Source organism: Gobius niger (assembly GCF_951799975.1).
Source record: "Gobius niger genome assembly, chromosome: 9".
NCBI classification, from domain to species: Eukaryota; Metazoa; Chordata; class Actinopteri; order Gobiiformes; family Gobiidae; genus Gobius; species Gobius niger.
In genome coordinates, this window is record NC_136860.1 from 5173669 (window position 1) to 5201642 (window position 27974).

General features: G+C 44.2%; 2 protein-coding genes across 2 annotated transcripts; both read right to left on the minus strand.

Moving 5' to 3' along the window:
- Positions 1 to 6916: 6916 nt before the first annotated feature.
- Positions 6917 to 16661, minus strand: LOC306968266 (interleukin-10 receptor subunit beta-like; the record flags this gene model as incomplete). Its single annotated transcript, XM_079563608.1, has 6 exons — positions 16519 to 16661; positions 14715 to 14838; positions 13318 to 13505; positions 12005 to 12159; positions 7423 to 7582; positions 6917 to 7005 (listed from the first exon to the last, which is right to left on the minus strand). Exons 1-6 carry the CDS (start codon positions 16568 to 16570, stop codon positions 6917 to 6919), a joined length of 768 nt encoding a protein of 255 aa, XP_079419734.1. The 5' UTR covers positions 16571 to 16661.
- A 3406-nt stretch (positions 16662 to 20067) lies between these two features.
- Positions 20068 to 27390, minus strand: LOC306968400 (interferon alpha/beta receptor 2-like; the record flags this gene model as incomplete). The annotated part of the gene is made up of 6 exons (XM_079563746.1): positions 26949 to 27390; positions 25141 to 25267; positions 24594 to 24769; positions 23757 to 23905; positions 21950 to 22115; positions 20068 to 20177 (listed from the first exon to the last, which is right to left on the minus strand). The coding sequence occupies exons 1-6, from the start codon at positions 26986 to 26988 to the stop codon at positions 20068 to 20070; spliced, it is 768 nt and encodes a 255-aa protein (XP_079419872.1). The 5' UTR covers positions 26989 to 27390.
- Between the last annotated feature and the right edge of the window lie 584 nt (positions 27391 to 27974).

Here is a 27974-nt window from a genome sequence, read left to right on the forward strand (position 1 = left end):
GATTCACACAGCTGTGTCACTGGAAGTAAGATGGGCTGAGTGCCTTGCTCAAGGACACAGTGACAGCATGCACCTGTGGTAGCAGGGATTCGAACCAGCAACTTTTCAGTCATATGCTGACCCGCTGTACCTTCTGTGCATGTTGTGTTATGGTATGGTATGTTGTGGTGAGTTGTGTTGTGGTATGGTATGGTATGGTATGGTATGGTATGGTATGGTATGGTATGGTATGGTATGGGTGTGGTATGGTATGGGTGTGGTATGGTATGGTGTGGTATGGTATGGTATGGTATGGTATGGTATGGTATGGTATGGTATGGTATGGTATGGTATGGTATGGTATGGTATGGGTATGGTATGGTATGGTATGGTATGGGTGTGGTATGGTATGGGTGTGGTATGGTATGGTGTGGTATGGTATGGTATGGTATGGTATGGTATGGTATGGTATGGTATGGTATGGTATGGGTGTGTTGTGTTGTGTTGTGTTGTGTTGTGTTGTGTTGTGTTGTGTTGTGTTGTGGTGTGGTGTGGTGTGGTGTGGTGTGGTGTGGTATGGGTGCGGTGCGGTGCGGTGCGGTGCGGTGCGGTGCGGTATGGTATGGGTGTGGTGTGGTGTGGGTGTTGTGTTGTGGTATGGGTATGGTATGGTGTGGTATTGTATGGTATGGTATGGTTGTGTTGTGTTGTGTTGTGGTGTGGTGTGGTGTGGTGTGGTGTGGTGTGGTGTGGTGTGGTGTGGTGTGGTGTGGTGTGGTGTGGTGTGGTATGGTATGGTATGGTATGGTATGGTATGGTATGGTATGGTGTGGTATTGTATGGTATGGTATGGGTGTGTTGTGTTGTGTTGTGTTGTGTTGTGTTGTGTTGTGTTGTGTTGTGGTGTGGTGTGGTGTGGTGTGGTGTGGTGTGGTGTGGTGTGGTGTGGTGTGGTGTGGTATGGGTGTGCTGTGTTGTGTTGTGTTGTGGTATGGTATGGTATGGGTGTGGTGTGGTGCGGTACGGGTGTGGTGTGGTGTGTGGTGTGGTGTGGTGTGGTGTGGTGTGGTGTGGTGTGGTGTGGTGTGGTGTGGTGTGGTATGGTATGGTATGGGTGTGGTGTGGTGCGGTACGGTACGGGTGTGGTGTGGTGTGGTGTGGTGTGGTGTGGTGTGGTGTGGTATGGTATGGTATGGGTGTGGTGTGGTGCGGTACGGGTGTGGTGTGGTGTGTGGTGTGGTGTGGTGTGGTGTGGTGTGGTGTGGTGTGGTGTGGTGTGGTATGGTATGGTATGGTATGGTATGGTATGGTATGGTATGGTATGGTATGGTATGGTATGGTATGGTATGGTATGGTATGGTATGTTTATAAGGTACAGTGCCGTCTATGCACTGTGGTTCAAAAAAGGAAAAAAATAAAAAAAATGAATGATCTAAAGAGGGCTATGCTGAAACATAATCTTGAATAAATTCACTTTTGGACATCGGCTACATGATTTTTTAAAGATTTTCCTCAACATCTGAACACGTGTTAGCACTCTTGGTGTGTGTTGCTCCTCTGCTCTCATTAATGTACAGTGTCCTTGTCCAATCAATCAATCAGAGAGATGTAAGTAATGTAAAATAATGAGTTTAATCAGAACATGGGATGGTTCCATACAGAAAAACTAGACCAGTGCAAACGAAAATAAGTTTTAATGCACTAACAATATTTTATTTCATAAAAGACCAGAAGGAACTTTTATTGTAGACTCAAAAAGTTTATCAGGGTTGATCCAAATGATCACTTCTGTCCAGTTTTCCTGTTGCTCTAACACAGGCGTCTCCAACTAAATCAGTTACTTTCATAACATTCCACATATGTCCAGGGCCCGGACAAATGCAATCATTGCTCTTGAAAATGTTAAAACATGAGCACAGGCTGTCTTTACATGGCAGAGCTGAATAATGAATCAATCATTTTGACATTTTATTTCAATGTTATTCAAATTGTTTAGATAACTTTTATTTCAGCCATAGAAATGTGTATTCAGAGGATGAAAAGGCTTTGGGTCTGGACCATTGACAGTGGATTGGTTACGTTTTAATATGTCAGATGTTTACGGAATCTATCCCACTAAAGTAATACCTCAAATTGTTATTTTACTCACCTAAGTCGACGTTTCTGACAAGCAGGAAGAACGTAGAGTCACGTTTTGGTCGTGGGGTTAGATCCAGGGAAAGGCTGAAAATCCCATTTAGCAAAACTAGCTACGAGCAAAAAGTACTTTTTCAGCGGTCAAATGCGACTGACGTGACATAATTACAAACTTTATAACTGTCACGAAACACAACATCCCTAACTTTGCAAACGTGAGCATGTTAAGTGTCCAGGTTCTTCTTAAAAGTTGCTTTTGCCTGCGGCCTCTTCACTCCGCTCCCGTCTCCGCCATCAACAGCGTGGAGTTATTAACAACACAGAGGGGAGGGGTGGGGTCACTATGGCAACGCGTGTGTCCCCAAACGTGGCCGCGGCCGACTTCGATGAAAGAAGGCACCTGATTGGCCAGTTACTTTTGGTTAAAATCTTGATTTAGGGCGAAAATAGCGCAACAAAAAAATTTGGACGTTGTAGCGCGTTTTGAAACAAACACGTGGAGCGAGAATGACAAGCCATTGTTCAATAATGACTTAGAGAGGGTCAAAAACGTTTCAATGGAACGTCCATAGGACGTCAGACCGTAGGAGCCACCACCCACTTCCTATAAGGATTCATGGGTTCTAGGCTAACACGCTGTCCATTCTAAATATACTGTCAATGGTCTGGACTAAAGCCCCTGGAGGTCCTGATCTGGACCCAGGTCTGGCAGTTGGGGACCCCTGCTCTAACAATCCTTCTATTAGAAGGAGGCATTTATAAACTGACACACACAGTGTGTTTAATGTCTAGGCAATGAAGGAACATCCACTCATTCAGAATGCAGCAGAGCCCCTCCAACAGAGGACTGTAGCCCCACCCCTCAGAGGACTGTAGCCCCGCCCCTCAGAGGACTGTAGCCCTGCCCCTCAGAGGACTGTAGCCCCGCCCCTCAGAGAAGAGCAGAATCCAGCGCAGAACCACACAACTCACTTCTATAAGATTACTTGAAATGGTCCCGTGTGACTTCAGTCTTTATCTACTGTATTCAGTCAGATGTATCGGTGTTGTCCTGTGAGCTGATGGGCGGTTTAAGGACTGCTTTGCTGTTAAATGTAGCTCCTCTGATGTCAGGACCTGTCTGGAAGGGTGGGTTCCTCTGTATACTGGCAGGGCACCACATGGAGTGGGTGGTAAACCTCTGCTGCAGGCATCAAGTGGGACGGTAGGTGTAGACACTCCGGCAGGTGCTGTAGGGACAAGACATGGAGACTAGATCTTAGAGAGCACAAACAGGGCAAATATGTTGAACTGCACTCACTCCTAATATTCATTTATGAAGACTATCTGAACTGGTCATATACAATGATGAACCTTTCAGTGTTCCAAAGTGCGAGCTGTTTAACAACATGGCACCTGCACACGCACTATTTTACATCTAACCATGAGATGGAGCTTGTGGATTTCAGTGATAGAAACCTGCAGGCCGAGGCAGATCCACGATGGTGAGGTGGATTCGCCACGATAGTGCGCCCTCTGCTGGTACAAGCAGATCCACAACGGCATCAGCTCTGGGTCTGCAGCTTTCCCTTACTTGTGGATTTTCACACTCTTTCATCAAAACATGGTGTAAATAATCCAGATTCATTCACCACCTACAGATGGTCAGGTGTCATGAAATCGTAGGGAACCATTTTGATCAAAAGAGTGTTACTAAGTTACTAACACAGGCTTGTAAAGAACAATAGTATAAGCAAGTATAACCCATTATGATGATGATTTTGATTATTTATTATTATTATATTATTATTATTACTAGCTGAGACCCGGCCTTCGGCCGGGCCTCGCTAGTCTCCACATTTGATATTCTGAGATTGTGAGTGATTACAAAGAAATGTCCAACCCGTCACACAGTTCAGCTGTAGACCAGTGGTTCCCAACCCAGTCCAAAAACTATGGCCACTACAAATGAGTAAAAGAATGAAGGCAAAAAACAATTTCAAACAAACTGCAATTGGAGTGTTTGATGCACCCGTACTCCTTTCTTACAAACTACGACAATATTTTCGCTAAACTCGGGGAACAGGATTCAAGAGACAGTGGAATAATTATGGATAAATATTAGGGGTTCAGCTCTAACGGTTTAGTTCACGGTGCAGGACCCGTGGTTTGGTCCATCATGGTAGTGTACAATCAAAAAAATAATGAGTAGGTTTTGAACTGAAATAGCCTAATGATCGTTATTAGACAGTATTTATAACCTTACAATAAAATTGGCAATGCGTTCAAAGCTGCTTTAGAATAAAATGTACCTCTGGGCTCACAATACGTGAAAGCAAAATAGAAAACAAATGGTACAGCAGCAAAGTAAAAAAAAAAGAAAAAAAACTACGCAGTGCAGGCCACGCGCTCGTTAAGTTGTAGTTTCATTTTCGCTTTTACTCACACGGAGGATAAACCAGTCGGAGCAGCGCGTTTGATTAGAGGCTCGTGTTTGAGCAGGTTTTGGGCACGCACGCACACACATACACACACATACACACACGCACACACACTCACACACATGCACACATCGCCCTGTTTGGATGCGCGCGCACACATACATACACACACGCACGAACACACACGCACGCGCGCACACACACATCGCCCTGTTTGGATGCGCGCACACGCACGGCAGTCAGATCTCGTGCACTCGCGTTTTTGTGACAGCGGGTTGTCCTCGGACAGCAGCACCACCAACCACGCACACACTCAGTACTGTCTCCAGGCTTCCTGGTGTTCCCAAACGGTCTCCCATCCCAGTTCTAACCAGGCACTTCCCTGCTTAGCTTCAAAGTCGGTATGGGAAATAAACATGGCGGCGCCCAGGCGGCGGCCATTGAGATAGCGTTTTCTATAATAGATTATTATTATTATTATTATTATTATTATTATTATTATTATTATTATTATTATTATTATTATTATTATTATTTCAAGCGCATACTGACCTGAGGAAGTGGGTCTTGGGGACAGAGAAAGTGGCAAATCCGTTTGTGGTAAACGACAGAAATGACAACAAGAGCCACAACTATGGCCAAAGCAAAGAAGGTGAGCACAGCTGCGATCCACGGGGCCGATGGCTCTGAAACAACAAAAGGGAACTTCAGACGACAAATCTGGGCCTTTTGAAACTCGTTTGTGATGATTATAATGTGTGTGAAAGTGGGAAAAGGTAAGGTTCACTATACTTACAGTACCCATCGAAAGTTTGGGTTTAATTTTGTGTAACTACACTTGGACCGTGTAACTTTTCACTGTATTTAAATAGGGAAAGCGTGGAACAGTTTTGTAGCTTCTAACTTCACCCCAGTTTGGAGCTATACCTATGCTAGGAGAGGCTAAATGCTAACTGAGCTCACGCACAAAGACCAGACAGGTCCACATCAACTCGTCTAAGCTAAGGTAAGAAATATCTCAATGCCTGTTCCTTTAAGAAATTAAACATTGGCAGATTTTTTTTTCTGCATTTGTGGCATTCAAATGTACTATTTGGGCATTAAAAATCACTTTAAAAAGCGTTGTACACACCTTTATTACACATTGTACACAGTTGTTACACTTTAGACACCTTTATTAAACCTTCCACTTTAATGCATAATTACTTCCTTGTTACCCGTACCTACACATGGAACTTACGGGCCATAATCACATAATCAAAATGGAAATAGTGTTGACAATTTTAAAAAGCTGAAACTTAAAAAGTGTTTTTGACAGGTACTGTACATTTTGAATAATGTTTGTGGCTCCATTTAATTCTGCGGCCTCCAATGACAGGTGTCTGTGCACCTGACAGTGACTTATTGGAGCTGCTATTGCAAAGAAAGTGAGTAGAACGGCTGAACAGTTGTTTGTTTGTTTGTTTGTTTGTTTGTTTGTTTGTTTGTTTGTTTGTTTGTGGAATATGAAGCCAAACTCCACTCTGCCACTGTAGCTCCTTTAAGTGTGTGTGTGTGTGTGTGTGTGCGTGCATTTGTGCGTGCGCGCGTGCGTGTGTGTGGATCTTGCTTAGTTTTTGAATAAACTGTATCAGTGATATGCTATATATGAAAGTGAAAAAATCTGTAAAAACAATATAAGTGAAAACAATCTTTAAAAAGTCTAATTTTGCTTTGTTTTTTGGGTTCAAAGCTGAATAAATCAGGCTGGGAATTAGATTTTTAAAAATGCCTCTAAAAAAAAAAAAACATTCAAAATAGTGTTAAGTCCAAGCCCGTTTGGTTTGGAGTCTGTAGTACTACAGTGGAGAGGTCGATGCATGAGTGGACCAAAAGCCTCATTTTGAGAAAAGCGACCCTGCAGTTTTGGTCCATTGTGTGCATGGAACATTTCTCTGCTCTTCAGGTCCGGGCTCCCTTCAGTTAGTAAAAATCTCCGTGTCTTGCAGGACACGTCAATATTCGTGAATGACTGCATGAGGGGAAGCGGGCTTTGTGAAGCGATGTAGTAGTTACTTCCGCGATAACTCCGCCTCGCTCTAGACAAAACGTCATAAAATAATGAAGAAAAGAAAGCCAACGGTGGGTCTTATCTTCATATCGAGAGCATCTCTTAGTGATCACCATTGCTGAAAAGCTGCTCCAATATTTTTTCTAGTCTTTGACCTGCGTCGGTCTGACTTCAGTTCATAGCGTGTAGTTGCGCTCGAAGGTTGTTTCTTGTGTGTCTGTGATGGAGTTTCAGCTGTGCTTGACGTCTGCTCTGTTTATAGCAGAGAAACGATACCTACCTCTTAAATTCTGTCTAGTCCCTTTCAGGTGCAAGTGATTACTGTGTATTATCAAAGTGAAAGGCGTGCACATGCGGGCATGCACATGCGGGCGTGCACATGCAGGCGTGCACATGCGGGCGTGCACATGCGGGCGGTGACTGCACGTGGCACACCGATCAGCCCAGGCATTCGGATCAGACAACTACGCTTCAATAAACTTATGAAGAAGGCACTGGGTTACAAACTTGTTTTAAAGGGGATTTTATCATGGCATGAGGCTGCACACTCCAAACCACACATATTGAAATAATTTACAGGAGAGGGAGACGGGATGTGAAAGAGGCGAGTGTTGAGTGTCAGAGAAAGGTAGTAAAACTATTTCACTGTCACCAAAGCACAAGCAAAGAATCAGGAAACAATTTCATTCACATCTGAGAGCTCAGCAACAGTGCAGAGTTTTTTTAGAATTGCCCAGCATCAGTGGCTCCTCCTGAAGTGAATGTGTGCGATTGATTGCGACCGTTTCGCATGACCAAATAGAAGCTCTAGCACAGTTTGTTTGGTTAGGTACGTACCTTTACTGTCCTCGGTGGTCGCACAAACCGGCTCACTGGCCACAGTGGGATGGCTGTTCCTCACAGGGTTCACAAAAACACGTACTTGGACACAGTACTCGGTCCGTGGCTCCAGATCATCCAGGGTAACCCGATCCTGATGCACCAACAAATGCACTGCCTGCACACAGAGAGGACGAGCCAGAAAAGATCAGCGCTCTGCTGGGGTCCGAGCATTGGCTTTTGGTTCTATTCTGTTCATCTTTTGATTAGCCCCATTGGTACAGCATATAAAGAGGTGTGAAAAATATAAATGCCTTGATTGGCTTCCAGATAGGCACTCGGTCAGGTTGCGCTGGCGCTTTATGGTGCATTATGGAATTTTTTGTGCAAAAAAAAAAGTTGATATTTGTGCGCATTTGAACCTTTTTGACCCAGCGGCCGTATGAGTTTTTAGCTTGGCACTTATACTTTCAATCACAGTGGCCTCTAGAACTCTCCAGGACCAACTGTATTTTAGGGTTTGTAGGTTTTCTGCATGAAATGTATGTAACCATGGTTCTTTCAGCAGTGAAAACCATATAAAATCACAGAAATGCCTTTAGTTCTGAGCCTGTTCCTACAAAGGAACACATTTTGTTCATCCCAGACCCGTTTTAAATTGAATGTTCCATCACCATACAAATCAATAGAGAAGACAGGTACAATACTAACATATGGGGAAGTGTGTTTTGTCCATTTCATGGCATTTATGTAATTTCTGTGGTGAATAGGAAAAATACATTGAGCAGGCTATTGCTGATGAAGCAACTTGATTAACATCACAGTTTGTTTTTTACTGGCCCTGTCTGATCCGTACAGTACAATGTCATTGTTTGGCCAAAATTTTAGAAATAGCCCATGAATATAAAGTGCTGACTGCTCAAAATTGTTGTGCTTAGACAAGTTGATGCATACCTGTCTGGTTCTTGTGCGTACGCTCAGTCAAGATGCTGTTAGCATTTGGCCTCTCCCAATGTATTCCTATATCTCCAAACGGGGGTGACGTTAGAAGTGACCACGCGACCACGCTCTTTCACGGACACAAAGACCTCACAGGTACGTATCAACTCGTCTAAGCTCAGGTAAGAACATATCACAGCATGGAAGAACTGTGTGCCCTCAGTCACGCAAAAAGACCAAAGATGTTGCTAACATTTGGCCTCTAATATACTAAAAATATTCAAATACGGCTCAGTGGCGCCCCCTCAAACAGGCAGTTTACATTGAGTCAATGAGAGCCCGGTCGCAAAAAATGTCATCGTACAAAGGTGACACCGGCCAGGGACATAGACCGCGTCAGGACATGTCAAAAACTATTTATGGCCGCACCCTAGACCCTACAGGAAGTCGGCCATCTTGACCTGAACCTCAAACCTTCATAATCGTACCTCTTGAATTTCTGACCCTGAGCCCCGAGTATTTAATGGAAAGCCTCCAATTTTGGCCAGCATGTCTCAAACCCATGTGGCTTTCAAAATCATAATTTACATTTTTGACATAGCCTATTTTTGGGCGTGGTCATGACAAGCCCACAACTCAGAGGCCATTTTCAGCAAATTTCAAAGCCTCATATCTTTCACAGACTTCTACACAGTTTCTGCTGAATTTCGTCAATTTCCCTTATTTCCCCTTATATTCACAAAAGCCACCGTTTTTGACTCGTACACGTATTTATACTACCTCTCTGTCACCGAAAGATGTTTTAATTTGGACGTTTTTGCCCCCATATTCAGCTTTATCTGGACTGTACAATCACAGGAAGTTCAGTTAGGCTGTTTCCTGTCCGTCCCTCTGTGTGTTCCTCGTACTATGTCGGTCTCTAAAATATTGCTTCATATATCGAGGCTGCTGCTTATTATTATTAAATCCATGTGAACATTTCAGCCATGGTCCCCTGACTGCTGTGCAGTTAGAAATGATTCCAGCGCACACAGCAGCATGGGTACTCCCAGGCTAGGTGAAAGGTAGAAAAAGTAATAATTAGTGGTGGGTCGTTAACGGCGTTAACGTGCTGCGTTAAAAAAAAAAAATATCGCCGTTAATCTATTCTCAAAGCTGGGTTGCGCACGGCTTCGTAAACCCCCCCGAGCTGCTGCCGCTGACCCGCTGTAAAAAGCGAAACGTAACGCCTTCATACTGAACAGAGCCTCGCACTGTCACAAATTCCCGATTCCAGTGGAGTCTATGTTCCGCAAACGTGCACACAGTGGCGTGACCGCGCACACGTGTCAGCTCCAGCCAAATCTAACCAACAGCCTGATTAACAAACTATGACACTTAATCTTACTTACTAGATTATTTTGAAAAATATTACACTTTATATTTTTGTCTATACTTGTATTTTACCTCCCATATATTAAGTGTTTGCACAAATTGGAAATACATTAGGTCCAAGTGCAGAGTAAATGTGTAATAAAAAAGTTTAATAAAAAATATTGGCCTAGGCTACATTGCCTATATACAGTAGCCTCTATCTAACGTTTTTCTTGTTTCTTTTAAAGCACCAATAAGAGCACCATTAAAGTCCCGGATCTTTTTTCTGTAGCAGGTCATAGTTGCAGAAGAGGAGATTTAATTTGTCACCAGAAAATTGATTGACACAAAGCTACTGACTGTTAACAGTTCATCAGGACCTCTAATGTCGGCCTACAGTTCAACATTAGTGTTTAACTGACTAAACAGTTAGTAAACACAAGTGCATCTTCTTGAACATGAATTATTTTCATCACCAATTATCATAGTAGAACGTTCTCAAGCAGTTTGTGATGCATTTTGGAAACAGGAGACGAGCCCCTGGTCTAACGCACCACCTGATCTGAGAAACTCGTTCTCAAAGACTTACTTTTAGTCATTATTTGGGCAGCACACATATTCTGAATGGCTTCGGCAGAATTCAAGTGAGACATTTTAATCTAGATTAATCTAGATTAATTTCAGAATTAATCTAAATTAATCTAGATTAAAAAAAATAATCTATGCCCACCTCTAGTAATAATATACATTTTATCTCCATAACTTGGTGCTGACTGAGGAGTTGTGTCAGGCTCAGACTGTGTGTGCAGTGGCCCGTGTGAACAGAGAAATTGTTTGAAAATTGAGAGATTGCAGTTGCTGTAATCTCTGGTTAATGCAGCCAGTGCACTATACGCACGTTGAATGTTATTGTTCACTGTGGGTGATCCTGCACATGCGCAGTTCACTGAGGGGCAAAAGGCTCGCCTCCACAAACAACACAGCCCACTCAAAACCTCCTTAATATCTCAATCATTTTAAGACATCCACTGGCAACACAGTCGCTGGACAGTAGGGCCTGACCGATATGGATTTTTGGGGTCCAATATCGATATCATATGAAGGGGGTTGGCATGGCCGATAGCCGATATATTGGCCGATAATTTATGTAATTGAATTTGATGTTTGTTGTTTCGTTTTTTCTCTTTCAAATAGCCTATAGTTAAACATTGATTATTATATCAAAGGTTTAAATCATAAAAACGTATCTAATTGAGTTCGACCGATGTAGGGTTTTCCGAGGCCAATGTCGATGTTTGGGGGATTTAGATTTTTTGCAAGTGTTGAAGTTATTCTTAATACTGAAGTATACATTTTTGCCTAAACCAGTTTAACAATTACATTTAGGTTAATTTATTTTCATAATCAGCACTGACGATGATATTTGCATGTCACACACTGAAGGCTGCTAAAAGAAAGCACTTCAGAGACATACAACTACAGTAACTTGTTAACCTCACTGCTGTCTTGCTCTCCTTCCTCTTCTTTCTCATTATTTTATTTCGTTTTTGCTGCCTGAGGCATAAAATCTCTAAAATCTTCTCTCCTCTGAGAAGCAGGTGGGGGAGGGGCGAATTTGGCTCATGGGACCCTTTCAGGGAAAAAGAAACTCTAATTTATTATGAAGTACGAAGGCCTGCGCTTTCCTTTTGCCCTCAGTTAGTACAAACAGAAAATACTTCATTAAGCCTAGGCCACGGCCTGTCGTACGGGCTCCTACGGTCCGTCTATGTGCAAAAAACGCAAGAAAACGCACGAGCCGTAGACCTGCCGCAAGTTCTTTGTCAGATATCTGGCATGTCCTCCATAAATGTTGCGTAAGTCAATCGTAAGTCCATCGTGAGTTGCCCGTTCGGCGAGTGCATCAATCGCATGAAAACTCCGATAAATAAATCTTCATAGGCGCCTGCGGCCATTTGTGCAAAGTTCGAGCAGCCTCTGTGTGACGCACGTTCCACTTAAAGGTTGTACGTTGGGTGTGTGGTGAAGATTTTATACGATTTTTTCTTCCTACTCTGTTCCTCTTCATGGAATGTATTATTGCTATTGTTGTGTTGGATGGATTGTGGCTTTCCTTGGAAATTACATTGCCATGAAAAGTAAAGGAATATTCAGTGTAAATCACTTTAATATAAAAAAACATGCATGCCAGCCAATGTTCATTTCTTCCACAATGAGGAACAAAGCAGATATAGAGCCTTTAGAGCGGCCCATGGTTGGTTCTGCTTGGTTCTGGTTGGGAGCAGTCCAGAGAGTGGTGGAGACTTACCCTATCTTGGCGTCCTTGTGGCCAGTAGCTAATGTTATACTGAACCGGAGTATAGACGAATGCCAGCTTGGAAATGTTGAACTCTGGGTTTCTCACGATCACCTCCAAATCTGCGCCGCTTGACGCAAGGGACACATTCGGGGGGCCAATCACAGCTGGGGGCCACAACAAACACAGATCTGTAACAAAACTGTAGATATTGCCGGGGCAAACATTGCGCCCACCTTACGATTATTAGTCATGTCAGATTTGTGAATCCAATCATTTGTTTTAGTTCTTTCTTACAAAAACGGTTTCTCTCCCATATAGTTGAATAGGCCCCTGCCTCCATCTGAGCATGACCTATCGCTAAATATTGTTGCCTAGGGCACTAAAATGGCTAGCAGCAGCCCTGGTTTCCATAGTTACCAGCATGGAGTTCTCAGCTGCCCATTTGAAACTATACAAACAGTAATACATCATACAAGGGGGCGTGGCCTCGCCAAGGGGGAAGGGAACCTTTCATGGGAATCCCAATTTTTCCAAAAGCTCCATTGCGCCGCCTTGGACGCTCCTGCCACTCTCTCTCTCAACGCTCTTATTCACGTGACCATCATAGACTGCATGTAAACCAGACCCAGGGCTCACATTAACTCCGGTTTGGGTTTGGTCTTGATTCAATTAAGAGTTCCGGGGAGGCTGAATAGAAGGTTTATGCACAACTGCAAGCCACCTTGATGTTCAGGAGTTCAGGAGGATGTCCAGCAGCTTCAAATACGTGTTTGCTGCGTTGGAGCAGCTGTTCTCTTAATCTGATGTGTTTGTCTGGCAGGAACCTGAAGCACACACAGGTTTACTCAAACCTGTGTGTGCTCTGAATCAACCACAAATCTGTTCAACTATTTCACGCTTTTCATCAGCAGAGAGATCCCTTTTCTTTCCCATATTGCTTGAAAATGATGGTCTGCTTAATAATGTGGAACAACCTTTTTCAGTCGTTTTCCCCTGAACTGGGCTCACCTGACAACTACAGTAATTATCCCAGGTCTCTGAGATTGATGTCAGTGATTCAAAGAGCCCTGAGACACTATACCATCCATGAGTTTAATCAAAAAACTAAAAATGTAACTTTTATGAGACATAAATACAATTTGCATGATCATTTGGAATGTGGTGTATAGGCTATTTGAGATATTAAAAAGTAAAATTAGATCAAATGAAATTGCTTAAAATATCGGCCCGTATATCGGCTATCGGCCAACCCCCATGGGTATGGGTATCAACATCAGATCCCAATAATCCATATCGGTCAGGCCTTATAATGAAGTACTAACTGTCACGGTCCATGACGATGACCTGGCTCTCAACCCACTCGGACCGCTCCGCTCCACACTGGCCACGCACAGACGCCTTGTACCGGCCAAACTCCGAGATGTGGAGATTCAGGGAGGGGTCAGACAGCTCACAGAGTAGTGCCGTGGTGTTGACACAGGCCGCCCTTGGGTTCTTCTGAAACGACGGCCTGGAACACATATCAGAAACTCCAATTAGTGCTCACTGTATGATTGTTCTTACAAAGACAATAAACTGTTTGTCACAGTAAGATTTACCTGTACATCTCACTTAAGTCAATCACAGCTAAAACGAGTAGGTTTTACTGATAATACAGTCCTGGGAGTGTGGTCATACCTCTTTTTTTTAACCTTTTGACAGTTTGTGGCAACGCAGTCCAATAGAGCCTGTTATCTGACCAACCACTGAAAAAATATCAGGGTCAAGAATGCTTGGGTGTCTAAAACAACATTATATTGAAGTGTGTTCCTGAGAGGGCTGAAATATATATCATTATCGTATCGATATCGAGATATGAACATTCAAGATATGAATAAGCAGGTAAGTAAGAGCTTAGTAAGTGTCATTGTACAAGTGTACAACAAATTAGTGTTCAGGGGGAGAACAGGAGGGACTGTTTTCGAACCCAGAGACTTTCAAACAATCTCTGCTGCTTCACAGAGGCCGCGTGTTGTGTTTTCGTTGTGATCGATGGAGTTTTCTCCGCCAACGGTCTGCTTCTCTCCCTTCTCTCACGCTGAGCCATGCCCTGCTGCAGCCTTTAACTCCGCCCCTTTCCCCTTGAGTCTCCATGGAGACGGTTGTCAATCACAGCTGAGCTCAAGGATGCTAAAACTACAGGCTTATAAAGAAGTTTTACTTTTGAGAGCAGACAAAGAATATTTAGAACAGAAATAACATGTTTAATGGGCCTTATTGCAGGCTGTATTATAAATATTAATGAGCAGAACTCTGAGCAGTTTTCTTCTTATGAAAGATCAGGAGACCTTGATTGTTTTCAAATGAACTTGATTCAAATCGTAATCATCCAAACTGAGTTAAAAAAATCGAGATTTTATTTTTTGTTGTTGGACTGTGTATCCAACAAGCAACGATATATCGTTATCGTATTGATATCGAGAAAACATTCAAAACATTAAAATAAAAAAAAGCAAGTTACAAACTCTTTATTACTATGTTTTTATTTAGTAATAAAACATAATAATAAAGCTTCGAAAACGAAAATGCTTTCGTTTTCAAATAAACCAATAGTTATATCGCATTGTATCGAGATATCTGGCATGAACATTGAGATTTGAAATTTTGTCCATATCGTTCAGCCCTAGTTCCTGATAAAGAGCACAGGAATCTGAACAGAGAGGCGGAACTCGACACTCACCAGAGCTGTGTTGAGTACAGCACTTCACAGGTCTCATTCACTGGAGGACTCCACTTCAAACGCAAGTCCATGTTGTATGAGGTCAGCTGAACATTCCGGGGAGCGAGGAGCTGCGAGGCCATCACTAGAACCACAGGAGAGACTCATGCACTTGGAAACTTTACAGTCATTTGCAACCTTTTGGATCCAGAGAGCCAATTCTTACCAAAAACACTTATCCATTAAAGATTATTGAATAGTATCTAAAGTGAATGTGAGGAGTGAACCTGGACTGAACCAGGACTCAGCATTGCACCCCACATTGCTGGTGAATTCGAGTAAAATAAGTTAAAATAAAATAATTTCATTCAATACTTTGATTCCCACCTGGACGGGGCCTTTCTGTGTGGAGTTTGCATGTTCTCCCCGTGTCTGCGTAGGTTAGTGGTAAAATCATGTACAATAGGTGAATCCTCCAGCCAGGCGTTTCTGACCACCAGCCTGGCATGGACAGGGGTCCCCGTGTGCCAGCCCACTGCTCCTACAGGCCGCCCAGCGACATTGAGGATGGGTCAAATGCAGAGAACTCATTTCTCTACAGAGATTTCTCTACAGAGATTAGTACAGTATAATCTAACTTCACTTAAATGATAAGTTAACGCCGTCTGTGCTGTGTTCACGTGCCTGCAGGCACATACCTACGCATCAACTGTAAAAACAGTGGCCCTTTCCTGCTCACTGGAAAAAGTGACAGCAACAGCCATGAGTGAAGCGACAAACTGGAGAAACACAGTATATGCCCATCGTCCTCATGTGGAGACATTGTAAATATAGAGCCGAGCTTTGCTATGTTTGCTAAAGAGGGTCAACTATTACTAAACACACAATAATGTTTAGTTAATACAAACTGGATTCAGAAACTTCCTCTTTAAGCGCCTACTTTGTCCCAGTATAAAAGGTCATTGAATCCAGTGGAACAACCATTCATTTGCTTAAAATTAGATAAATTCACTTGAAATAAGACCAAAAACAAAAGTCAAAGGGAAGAAGAAAAAATTTTGCTTTTTGCTTTCAGCTCAAAATCAGATCCCAATATTTCAAGCACTTCAAGCAACTCATTTTCATCAAACACAAAAGGGCATTTTTATGTGGAGATGATGGAAGAAAAACCCTGTTTGACTCAGAACCTTTACCATAAAAACACAATGATGCTGCTGTGGTTAAAATGTCTTCCTTTGCTGCTTTGCCCTTCACCAGGCAGTCAGACCACAAACCCCGGGTCTACACACTGAGATCAAAGAGATGACTTGTGTCACTTTGTGTCCCACTGCATGAATTCACCACAGTCACACTTGTTACCGTAATCCTGTCTTCAGTCAGTATTCTGCGATAGGATAGCCTAATGTTCAAATCACATATTTATTGTGGCTTCTATATCTTTTAAATTAAACCGTTAACAGCAGATGCCCGAAACTCCCCGTGACGCCATATGAACGCTTCCTCATTGACAGGCAGATACACCACACTTACCTTGTCCAACAATAAGAGCGATTAAACCGTCACACGTTGGCACAAAGCTATAATGTTTGGAGTGTATTATTTTGGCTCAAAAGTTAAACTCACAGGAAACATCCCCGTGAAAAGAGTCGATTACGCTCCTTATTCATCAGTAACAAAACAGTCACACGCGCTGTATTTACGCAGAAAGGAAAGGGTCCAACTCTAAACACGATCAACACCAAAGGGTCAAGTCAAAACAGGCTCGTTCCTCCACAAAACCAGCCACAAAGGAGAGTAAAGAACCTTTCCACGGGACTGGACTCACCTGTCAGGCACATTGTCACGGTCGCCACGAAGCAGCGACACAGCGGGGACATGTTCCTCCGAGTCCCGGGCTCTTTGGGTCCGAGAGCCGGTAATAGGCGCTTTCTTCCTGGTAACAGAGAGGGGTGTTACGCCTGCACTTCGCTCAGCAGCGGGAGGAAGGAAGAGGCGGAGAGGGGGCGCTGTGCGCAGCGCGCACTTTGGCACAGAACAGAAACTTACGGCGCGAGCCACTGAATGGAAAACAAAAGGTCACAGTCATACTCCTCAGTGAACGGCTCTCATCTATGAAACGGCTCTCATTTATGAAGAGAGTGGTGGAGGTGACGTGTCGAAACTAGTGGAGGAGGTAAACTAAACCTAACTAAAAGAACAAAACAATAACAGGTGTAACCTAAGAAGACAGATGAACCCAATGATATAGACGAGGCTTGAAAAGGAGGACAGGCCATGATGTGGGGGGGTATTCTCTATTACAGATGACTTTTACACCAGTCACTCGGCGCCAGGGGGAGACATGGTCACACTCTGGGAACAGGTTTGCACTTGACCTAGAGCTGACCCCACTCCCAACTCATCTAGAGGGCCTGAGACACAGGTGAACCAGGGGCCAAACCTGAGGGGCCAAACCTGAGGGGCAGGCACCAGAGAGCTGTTTGGGGATTAGACCTAATATAGTGAAAAACCTGCTCCAGTCCTTCAGTTCAAACACAAGGGGTTCCCTGATACGAGAGTCCCGGGACACACTCAGAACACATGACTTTTAAGGGGCCCCTCAAATGCGGAGCCAGCTTCATGTGATCTTCAGTGGGGTTCTGATACAGTTTCTGGTCCTCGTGGACAAAAGTAGAATTCTGCTCAGTGTTAGTGAAACCGAGGAGAAAGAGAGTTTCATCAGATCGTTCACTCTATGAATAGTTCAATAAGCAGTTCATGTTTAGAAGGACGTTATTACTGGAGGAAGTGCTGCCTGTGTAGCCTATGCCTACACTGTCACTTTAAGAGAAAAGTGCAGTCTGTGCACGTGGCTCTGGTCTTTTGGTTTCGGTTTGCTATGACGGTTGGCTTCGCACACACACTGGGGGCTGTTGAGGAAATAAACATGTAGATTACAGAAACAGACACAGAAAGAGCAGGGAGCTGTGGCTACGTTTCCATGGAGACCAAAAATATGATCATGATGATTTCTGGAGTTCTCAGATTATTGAAGAGACATTTAAACAGCATAATCTGATATATATTATCTGATCAATCTGTCTGATCCTTCACACTTGTGCATAAACTAACCAGGAAAATAAAGCAAAAAGGCCAAACAAAGATTAAAATATATGGCTAAAAGACGAAAAACATTTAAATGAATCATGAAAAAAGAAAAATGTTCTCCATGAAATAAATCCCACATTTGGAAGCATGCCGTGCAGATGACAACACATTAGATCTGATTATTGGGTTATTTGATGACTCCAGTTATCGGATTTTTCTGGCCATGAAAACGTAGGGTGTAGGCCCAGTGTAGGCCCAGGCCCAATGTAGGCCCAGTGTAGGCCCAGGCCCAGTGTAGGCCCAGCGTAGGCCCAGTGTAGGCCCAGGCCAAGTGTAGGCCCAGGCCCAGTGTAGGCCCAGTGTAGACCCGGCCCAGTGTAGGCCCAGGCCCAGTGTAGGCCCAGTGTAGACCCGGCCCAGTGTAGGCCCAGCGTAGGCCCAGTGTTGGCCCAGGTCCAGGCCCAGTGTAGGCCCAGTGTAGGCCCAGGCCCAGTGTAGGCCCAGCGTAGGCCCAGTGTAGGCCCAGTGTAGGCCCAGGCCTAGTGTAGGCCTAGGCCCAATGTAGGCCCAGGCCCAGTGTAGGCCCAGGCCCAGTGTAGGCCCAGTGTAGACTCGGCCCAGTGTAGGCCCAGCGTAGGCCCAGTGTTGGCCCAGGTCCAGGCCCAGGCCCAGTGTAGGCCCAGTTGGCACGGTCGCACAGTGGTTAGTGCTCGTGCTTCACAGCTAGAAGGTCCTGGGTTCGGTTCCCACCTGGACGGGGCCTTTCTGTGTGGAGTTTGCATGTTCTCCCCGTGTGTGTGTGTAGGTTTCCTCTGGGTACTCTGGTTTCCCCTACCACTAAAAACATGTACAATAGGCCGGTATGAATGATGTGTGAGCGTGAATGAATGATGTTGGCTCGGTCTGACAGCTCTTCTGTCTGTCGCCCCCGGGGGAAACTGAAGCTACATACGTGGGAACCAGATGTTTCCATACACTTTATAAACAGACACATTGAAACCTGAATTAATTTGAACTTAATAATAAACAGAATAGTGATTTAATGTGCACATATACGCTGGGAAGTAGAACATAGCTTTTGTAGGTGTGTTGCCCCTGATTTACCTTTTTAAATGAGAGTTTTACAGAATTGTGGCTCTAAATCAGTTCTGTAAATGGGGGATGATGAGTGACACTGCTGCTGAACCACTTCACATTTGTTTTGAGCATGACCCCCATAGAGTTTCATCATTTCATACAAGCACTGGAGCCGAGGAGGGTGAAGTGTTATGCTCAAAGACACAACAACAGTGCATTCTGCTGCAGGAGGGACTGTTTCCTTTCATCTTGAGGAGAGAGTACAACCATGCACTGCAGAGAGAAATGGACACGTCTGAACTCAGTCAAAACCATTTCAACGTCTATTTGAATAAGTTCACCTCATTTCTGGGTTATACAGGACACTTCTCTTAAGACCATAGTACCTGTATGCCTGTATGGGCTGTGCCAACAGTAGGCCACTGCTGCCCTTTTATGCTCGCCCTAGCTGCTCTCGAATGGCTGCAGACATGAGCTGGGTTTTGTTTGTAGCTCGCTAGCCTAGAAAGGGAAACTGTGCTCATTCACGGGTTTGTGTGTTGTGCCACAGTGCAAACCTGTACTGTTTTGGTACCCGGATCAACTGGCACTTCACTCCTGCTGCAGCACCTTTAAGGGTTATTGTTCTACCTTTTTACCCTTCAAAATTGCTGCATCTACAATATTTAAGGAGACTAGATGCTAGTTGGTCATTTTATGCTCACTACTGCCACCTCAGGTCTTACTGCAGGTTCAATACTAAGCTCGTGCATGGCGGCACTTCGGACTTGAATTAACACCTTTCTGAGTGACAGTGCAGGATTTTAGAGGCAGTTAGAGGCAGAGGAAAATACTTAGTTTAAAAATGTTTAAACTCCATATATAGTCCGTTTAAGGAAATAAATAAGCAAATAAAAACACATTGTTTATTTCTACCTCTGTTGTCTTATTCAGTGTTGTAGCCAGACTTACCTCTAGCACTTAAAGGGGCCTTACCGCGCCGGTTACAAATGTTTGTAATAATTACTGTGAAAAGACATTGATATTGTTTTTATGTATTTATTTTGCCAAGACAAGGGTAATAAATGGAGATATTTACACATAAATCGACAAGGGTGTGTGTGGTGAGGAATAAAAGGAGAGAGAAGAAAGAACCTTAATGATTATGTCACAGTTGGAGAGCATAAACAATCCCATATGAACAAACAAACTGGAGCCGTTGGACAGGTGTTCAGAGCGCAGGTGAGCAGCCGGGGCCCGGGGGCCGACAGAACAGGCAGCCCAGGAGGAGGACCAGCAGAGCGCACAGGGCAGCTACCAGACCTGCAAGACCCCACACAACTGTGGAACAAGAGAGGGAACATCAGCCACACCCAGATCACTGAGAGGCACTTTCCAATTCTACTCACAGGCTTTGACCAATGTTGAGGAAAAAACAAAACATTTGAAATCAAGTCAGAATTATTAACACTTGAGGGAAAATGAAGAAGGACGTGACTATGAAATCCCGTGTGGACTTAAACCTCAAATCATCTTTAAAGTGCATGATAGCATCTGTTGTAAGTAAGTTTGGTAAATTACACTTGCAAATGAGACTCACTGGGTGCGTCTGGTCACCTTTGTACCAGCGGGTGAGTCTGGTCACTTCTGTACCAGCGGGTGAGTCTGGTCACTTCTGTACCAGCGAGTGAGTCTGGTCACCTCTGTACCAGCGGGTGAGTCTGGTCACTTCTGTACCAGCGGGTGAGTCTGGTCACTTCTGTACCAGCGGGTGAGTCTGGTCACTTCTGTACCAGCGAGTGAGTCTGGTCACTTCTGTACCAGCGGGTGAGTCTGGTCACCTCTGTACCAGCGGGTGAGTCTGGTCACCACTGTACCAGCGGGTGAGTCTGGTCACCTCTGTACCAGTGGGTGAGTCTGGTCACCTCTGTACCAGTGGGTGAGTCTGGTCACCACTGTACCAGCGGGTGAGTCTGGTCACCACTGTACCAGCGGGTGAGTCTGGTCACTTCTGTACCAGCGGGTGAGTCTGGTCACCTCTGTACCAGCGGGTGAGTCTGGTCACCTCTGTACCAGCGGGTGAGTTTGGTCACTTCTGTACCAGCGGGTGAGTCTGGTCACCTCTGTACCAGCGGGTGAGTCTGGTCACCTCTGTACCAGCGGGTGAGTCTGGTCACCTCTGTACCAGCGGGTGAGTCTGGTCACCTCCGTACCAGCGGGTGAGTCTGGTCACCTCTGTACCAGCGGGTGAGTCTGGTCACCACTGTACCAGCGGGTGAGTCTGGTCACCACTTTACCAGTGGTTGAGTCTGGGCACCACTGTACCAGCGGGTGAGTCTGGTCACCTCTATACCAACGGGTGAGTCTGGTCACCTCTGTACCAGCGGGTGAGTCTGGGCACCACTGTACCAGCGGGTGAGTCTGGTCACCTCTATACCAGCGGGTGAGTCTGGTCACCTCTGTACCAGCGGGTGAGTCTGGTCACATCTGTACCAGCGGGTGAGTCTGGTCACCTCTGTACCAGCGGGTGAGTCTGGTCACCACTGTACCAGCGGGTGAGTCTGGTCACCTCTGTACCAGCGGGTGAGTCTGGTCACTTCTGTACCAGTGGGTGAGTCTGGTCACTACTGTACCAGCGGGTGAGTCTGGTCACCACTGTACCAGCGGGTGAGTCTGGTCACCACTGTACCAGCGGGTGAGTCTGGTCACCACTGTACCAGCGGGTGAGTCTGGTCACCACTGTACCAGCGGGTGAGTCTGGTCACTTCTGTACCAGCGGGTGAGTCTGGTCACCACTGTACCAGCGGGTGAGTCTGGTCACCACTGTACCACAGAAGAAAAATATAAGAATATCTGCAAATATTTGACCGATCAACACGAAACAAAAAGTGTTGATGACCATCGTCCTCTCCCACGTGATTGATTGATTGATTGATTCATCGAGTGATCGAGTGAGTGATTGATTGATTGATTGATTGATTGATTGATTGATTGATTGATTGATTGATTGATTGATTGATTGATTGATTGATTGATTGATTGATTGATTGATTGATTAAGTGATTAAGTGATTGACTGACTGACTGACTGGGCAGAGACACAGAGGCACTGACCTGAGGAGGGGGCAGGGCTGGAGGGGCTGCTCAGGGCACACTTCTGCGTGCTGGGCGTGTGGTTGTCATTGACCAGTGTGGGCAGGTACACAGTGACACAGTACTCTACGCCACGCTGCAGGTGCTCGATGCGGTTCTCCTCACTCATGAACAGACTCAGGTTGAACTAAAACACACATTAGCTGTTTAACATCTCTTCACACACATCCCCATGTCCGATCAGCAGAAAACAACCCATTATAGAGATTCATATGGAGATAGAGAACACCGAACAAAACTGCATCAAACAGTCTGTTTTTCCTTGCTACATGTTGCTTTGTGAGTATGAATAGCCTGATACAGACAGCGACATGCATGACCCACCAAATCACCTCTTGGTCACTGTGTCCCCACAAGGTGGCAAAGTGAACGGCCACACACTTGGGCCGCGGTGCTTTTGGGCTCTAGCCTATATTAATGGACTCTCACAGTTGTGCTACTAGAGGCCCAAAGGCTTTAACTGAGCTGCTGTTTTAGACAGAAATAAAATTACACATACGTATTTTACCGTGTAAATCGATCAAATAATGACTCCGGTGTTAGAAACTGAAAGAACTTTCACATCGCGCTTTGCATTTAGTGCTGAAGCAGGAGATGCCATTGGACTGAACTGACTCAGAGCAGAGTTAAAGCTGCGGTACCTGATATTTTGGTGTTGTTGAACACATTTATTTTTGCCACCTCAGAGCATGATGTAAACGCAGCAAAACACAGACCTATAGCATCGTCTTCACTTAAAGTTTTATTGAGCTATGGATGATAGAAGTCCAATCTAAATAAGTGGAATTTATCTTGGGGGTGGCTTCACCACTCAATGCTGTATATGGACGTGAAATGTCCATATAACTACATTATTTGAACAATTTGAATACACAGGAGGGACTGTGAGAGCTAGAAACAGGTTTGGGCCCAAACAAAAAATGTCACTGTTTGAACAGGAAAAATCAGGTACCCCAGCTTTAAGATGAACTCCCTGAGAGTTAGTTTAAGTTGGGTCAGTCCAGCAGAGAGAACGCAGCAGTGTCTGCATGACAGAAAAAAGTTTCATTTGCATAACTCAAAGCTCACTGTGGAGATGTGTCAGGCCCACATTATGTAGCAGCCGATGTGAAAAGAGAAGGATCCAATTCAACAATCCTACATTTTAGAGGTGTAAAGTCTAGAGCAGGGGTCACCAACATGGTGCCCGCGGGCACCCATGGGCCCTTTGGGGCACGTCCAGTAGCCCTTGGGACTTTTTCTAAAGTGTAAAACACTTCATTTTCTTGAATCTAATTCTGAAAATTACAGTTATTTTGGTTCTTGTGACTCAGTATGAGTTTAAAATAAAGTTTTTTTTAATATAATATGGGGTCAGTGTGAACAGTGTACGTTTAAGTCTTTAGGATTTGTTTTTAACTGGTAGCCCTCGAACAACTTAATGCTCTTAAAGTAGCCCTCAGCTGAAATAAGGTTGGTGACCCTTGGTCTAGAGGTACATAGGCTGGCTTAAGTGATAAAACCTCCAGGCCGAAATGATGTCCCAGCATGCCCCTGAACAGTTATCAAGGACACCCAACCATAACCTTGTTCAATATAACAGGAATGAGTGATTTGGCAAAGGCAAGGCAAGGCAACTTTATTTATGCTGCGCATTTCGTATATAAGGCAATCCAATGTGCCTTAAGCAGCAGGTGTCTGTGTTAAAGAAGCTCTCTCCATCTGCTGATTTGCTTGTGCTTATACAACCAGGAGACATGATTCACCGGGTTACATGAGTTAGACTTACCTGTGCCCCGTCCCAGCTCCTCCTCACAGTCACTCGGATCTCTCTGAACAGCTCCAGGGGCCACTCCGTCTTCAGCTGTGGAGGAGTGACCCTGAGCAGCAGACAGTTCCCACAGCCAGACACCAGGAGGACTGGAGGGCCCAGCACAGCTGACAAACACATCGTAACACAAAAGGTAAATGCATTATATGTACTTTCCACAAGACTCTAATGGACTAATGGCCCTTTGGAGCCCGGGTTTGAACCCATTCTCCAGGCAAGGATGGACTGTCTGTCCTACAAGACTGCCATCCTGACGTCAGCTAAGAGGATGGGAGGTCCCTGTTTACTAACCTGTTTACTAAAAAGGAGTAGCATTATTTGTTTTGTTTCATTATTTTGATTTTTATTATTATTTATTTATTTATGTTTTGTGCAGCTCAATCAATCAAAACGATTGATTGATTGATTGATTGATTGATTGATTGATTGATTGATTGATTGATTGATTGATTGATTGATTGATTGATTGATTGATTGATTGATTGATTGATTGATTGATTGATTGATTGATTGATTGATTGATTGATTGATTGATTGATTGATTGATTGATTGATTGATTGTTTGATTGATTGATTGATTGATTGATTGATTGATTGATTGATTGATTGATTGATTGATTGATTGATCGATCACAAACCAACGTAGCATGCTCAGAATACGACAGAGTAGCGGCTGGGCACTCTTATTGGCCAAGAGAAAGACCGAAAAAGTCAGTGAGGAAGAGTGGAAAAGCAGAAGCCTCATCCTCCTCCTCATTTAGGTCTAAATTGCACGTGGGTCGACTGAGAGCTTACTGTCAGTGAGCGGATGGAAGCGGGCACTCTCTGTCCAGTTGGATCTCTGCTCCGAGTTGAAGGCCTGCACTCGGGCCTGGTACATGTCCAGAGGGTCTTTAAAAACCAGGGTCATATCACAGCCCTGTCCTGGCTTCATCCTGGCACAGCGGGGAACTGAGCTCCATATGCTCTTACTGCTGAGAAACAACATGTGTCAAACCCAAAAGCAAAACCTGCAGTAACCACTAACAGACTGCCACAGACACTCTTTTAGGGAGGAGGGAGGAGGAACGTCCATCAGCTCCTTCAGCTTCTAATTCTTATTTCATATATATATATATATATAGATAGATAGATAGATAGATAGATAGATAGATAGATAGATAGATAGATAGATGGATAGATGGATAGATGGATAGATGGATAGATGGATAGATGGATAGATGGATAGATGGATAGATAGATAGATAGAATAAACTTATAAACTTATAAACTCCAGACTCATATATGCTGTAACAAAGCTCCAAAAAGATTGCGCACATGGCTGTCGAGGGCGAGTGTTCACCTGAACTTCAGTGCCTGGACAGTGAAGTGAGCGCTGTCTGGGGTCCCTGGGCCTGGGACAAAGTGGACGATGTGCTCCATGTTGAAAGACCTGATGGAGACACTGAGAGGGTCAGGAACACAAGCCCCTGTGAAACAATAAGCAAAACAAACACTCAACTCTGGCTTTTCTGTGACTCAGTTCTAACACATGAACCTTTGTTGTTCTGCCTTTTGGCAGAATTGTTCATTATGTTACATGTAACCTTATATTGCCTTATATTTTTGTGTTGCTGCCTAAAATAAATGAATAAATGAAATGAAAAAGTCAAATCAGCTTTGTCAGTACGCATGCTTGGTAATGTTCCGGTCAAAGTTCACACCTGCCCACGGTGTCAACAAGCCCATTAAAACCACACTATCATAGAACAACCGGCCACTTAAAGTGGTTTAGCAGCGATGTGCAGGTTCACATTCATTCATTCTCCATGCGACTGTCCACGTGGGCTAAATCATCATGAAGAGTTTGCTCTGTTCACCAGTGCAATAAAGGAACCTCACAGTGTTCATATGTTCTCATCACTATTACTACTGAAAGAAAAGATCCAGAACGTCATGACGCGAAAGGATTAAACTAGTAAGTTTGACATATAGTTAACTGTTATTTGTAACCAATATATCTATTTACTTTATACAACAACTGTTTCTATTTATGTTTTGGTTTAGTGATAAGGAGAGTTCTTTTTCTCTTCCCAGTAACACTGTGTCCCCGTCTTCTAAAACACTTGTAATATTCATTATCTGTGTCACACTCGGTCATGTCAACAGTTTGGGATACGATCTGGGTAGTCCTGACCTTTAGAATGCTTTGTGCTCGGTGAAATGCCGAATCCGCTTATTACTGAGAAGGACTGGCACACTTCCGGTTCAAAAATGCAGAAATGTGAAAAAGGTCTATTGGATTTATAAATGAGACAGGTGAATCTTGCGTTTCATTGTTAATGTTGTGTATTAGGCCCGAGAGGCCGGCGTTTGGGCCGTGGTTTTGCAGCACAGTGTGCAGGCCGCACGAAAACAGCGCCAAGTGAAGCCCTGTATATTTGTTACAACAGGAAAATCAATTGGGGTCAAACTGTCTTACACTGGTGGCTGACGAGCACGAGGCTCATGAACAAAAAAAAACACTTTTGTTTCTGTTTTTGGCAACAATATTTTCCTAAACCTTCTTGATCCTGAATCTGACCACATGAACATAGTCGAAAACTCAAACACAGGAAGTAAAATAACTACTGAAAATAGGCCTACATTGGGGCCCCAATGAGGCGGGGCCAACCTCAACTTTGTTGCAGAGCCACAAAATTCAGGACGGAGATTTGTCATGTGACGCCATTTTGAGAGTAAAGGTACAAAATGCTGAGTCAGTGTTTTGTCTGGCGTTTCACCAAATGAGCCACGGATCGCTGTACCTCATGTGGAGAAGTTGGGCATCAAAAGTTATGGCCAATGTCTCAGCCAATAGGTTTTACGGTTTAGACATTGGCTGTGACAGCGCCCCCTACAGAATGAGTCAAAAAATTAGATACTTGGAAGTCTAAAAAAATTGTTGTGATTTGATCCCAATCAAAAAAGTCAATGCCATATGACCCATGCCATATTTTTTACGGTATCGCCATGGTGACAACTGAAACACCCCATGTTATTCTAATACAAAAATCTCTCATCATATAAAGCGCCCTCTGTAAGGTGTGTGTGGACAATGCTCCAATGCTGCTTGTGAAATACAAATATTTACATGGAGAGGCACAGTACTGACAGAAGAGATCGAATTACCCAGGTCCAAGAGCAGCATGAGCACAGTCCACACCAGCATGCTCTCCTCCTAGAGCTGTGTCCTCCTCCTGGAGCTGTGTCCTCCTCCTGGAGCTGTGTCCTCCTCCTGGAGCTGTGTTCTCCTCCTGGAGCTGTGTCCTCCTCCTGAAACTGTGTCCTCCTCCTGAAACTGTGTCCTTCTGGAGCTGTGTCCTCCTCCTGGAGCTGTGTCCTCCTCCTGGAGCTGTGTCCTCCTCCTGGAGCTGTGTTCTCCTCCTGGAGCTGTGTCCTCCTCCTGAAACTGTGTTCTCCTCCTGAAACTGTGTCCTGCTGGAGCTGTGTCGTCCTGGACCTGTGTCCTCCTCCTGGAGCAGGCTGAGTAACTGTTTGAAACATACTCGCACCGACACAGTTTCTGTTTCATCTGAAGTCCCTCCTTCAGTGCGTCTGTAGCACATCCTTCAGTCTTCAGTTTCCTTTACCGTCGTGTGGGGTTTCTCAGATGGAAGATAGTCAATAAATATGCACCGATGAATAATAGTAACTGATGGGAACATTTGCTTCAGGTTTACGGCCTGGATTTGGACTGTATGAACTGTATGCACATTTTATGGCTGTACCTTTAGTTTGTGGTAAAATGATCAGATTTAGTTAATAAGTGCTGTATTTGTCATTGAGCCACTGTGTCCAGTCAGAGAACCTCATTGTGTGACCTCTTGAGCCTATAAGAGCTGATGAAATCATTGACAACAGCACATGTAGTCCAAACTTTGCTTGTGTCTGTATTGTGCTCCTCAGAGCATTTCTAATATTAAACTACTCAAATGGAGATCTGTCTGTTGTTAAATGTTCAATCCTTACCTGCGGAACTTTAAGGATGATTGACTAAACTAAAACTTATCCTAACAGTAACAATCATCATTCAATAGATTCATGATTTAATGCATAAAGACACATAATGTATATTGCAGTCAGAGTAAACAACAGAAACCACAGTACAAACAACAAACAAACAACAACATGTATGACTGAGGCACTGGAGCCACA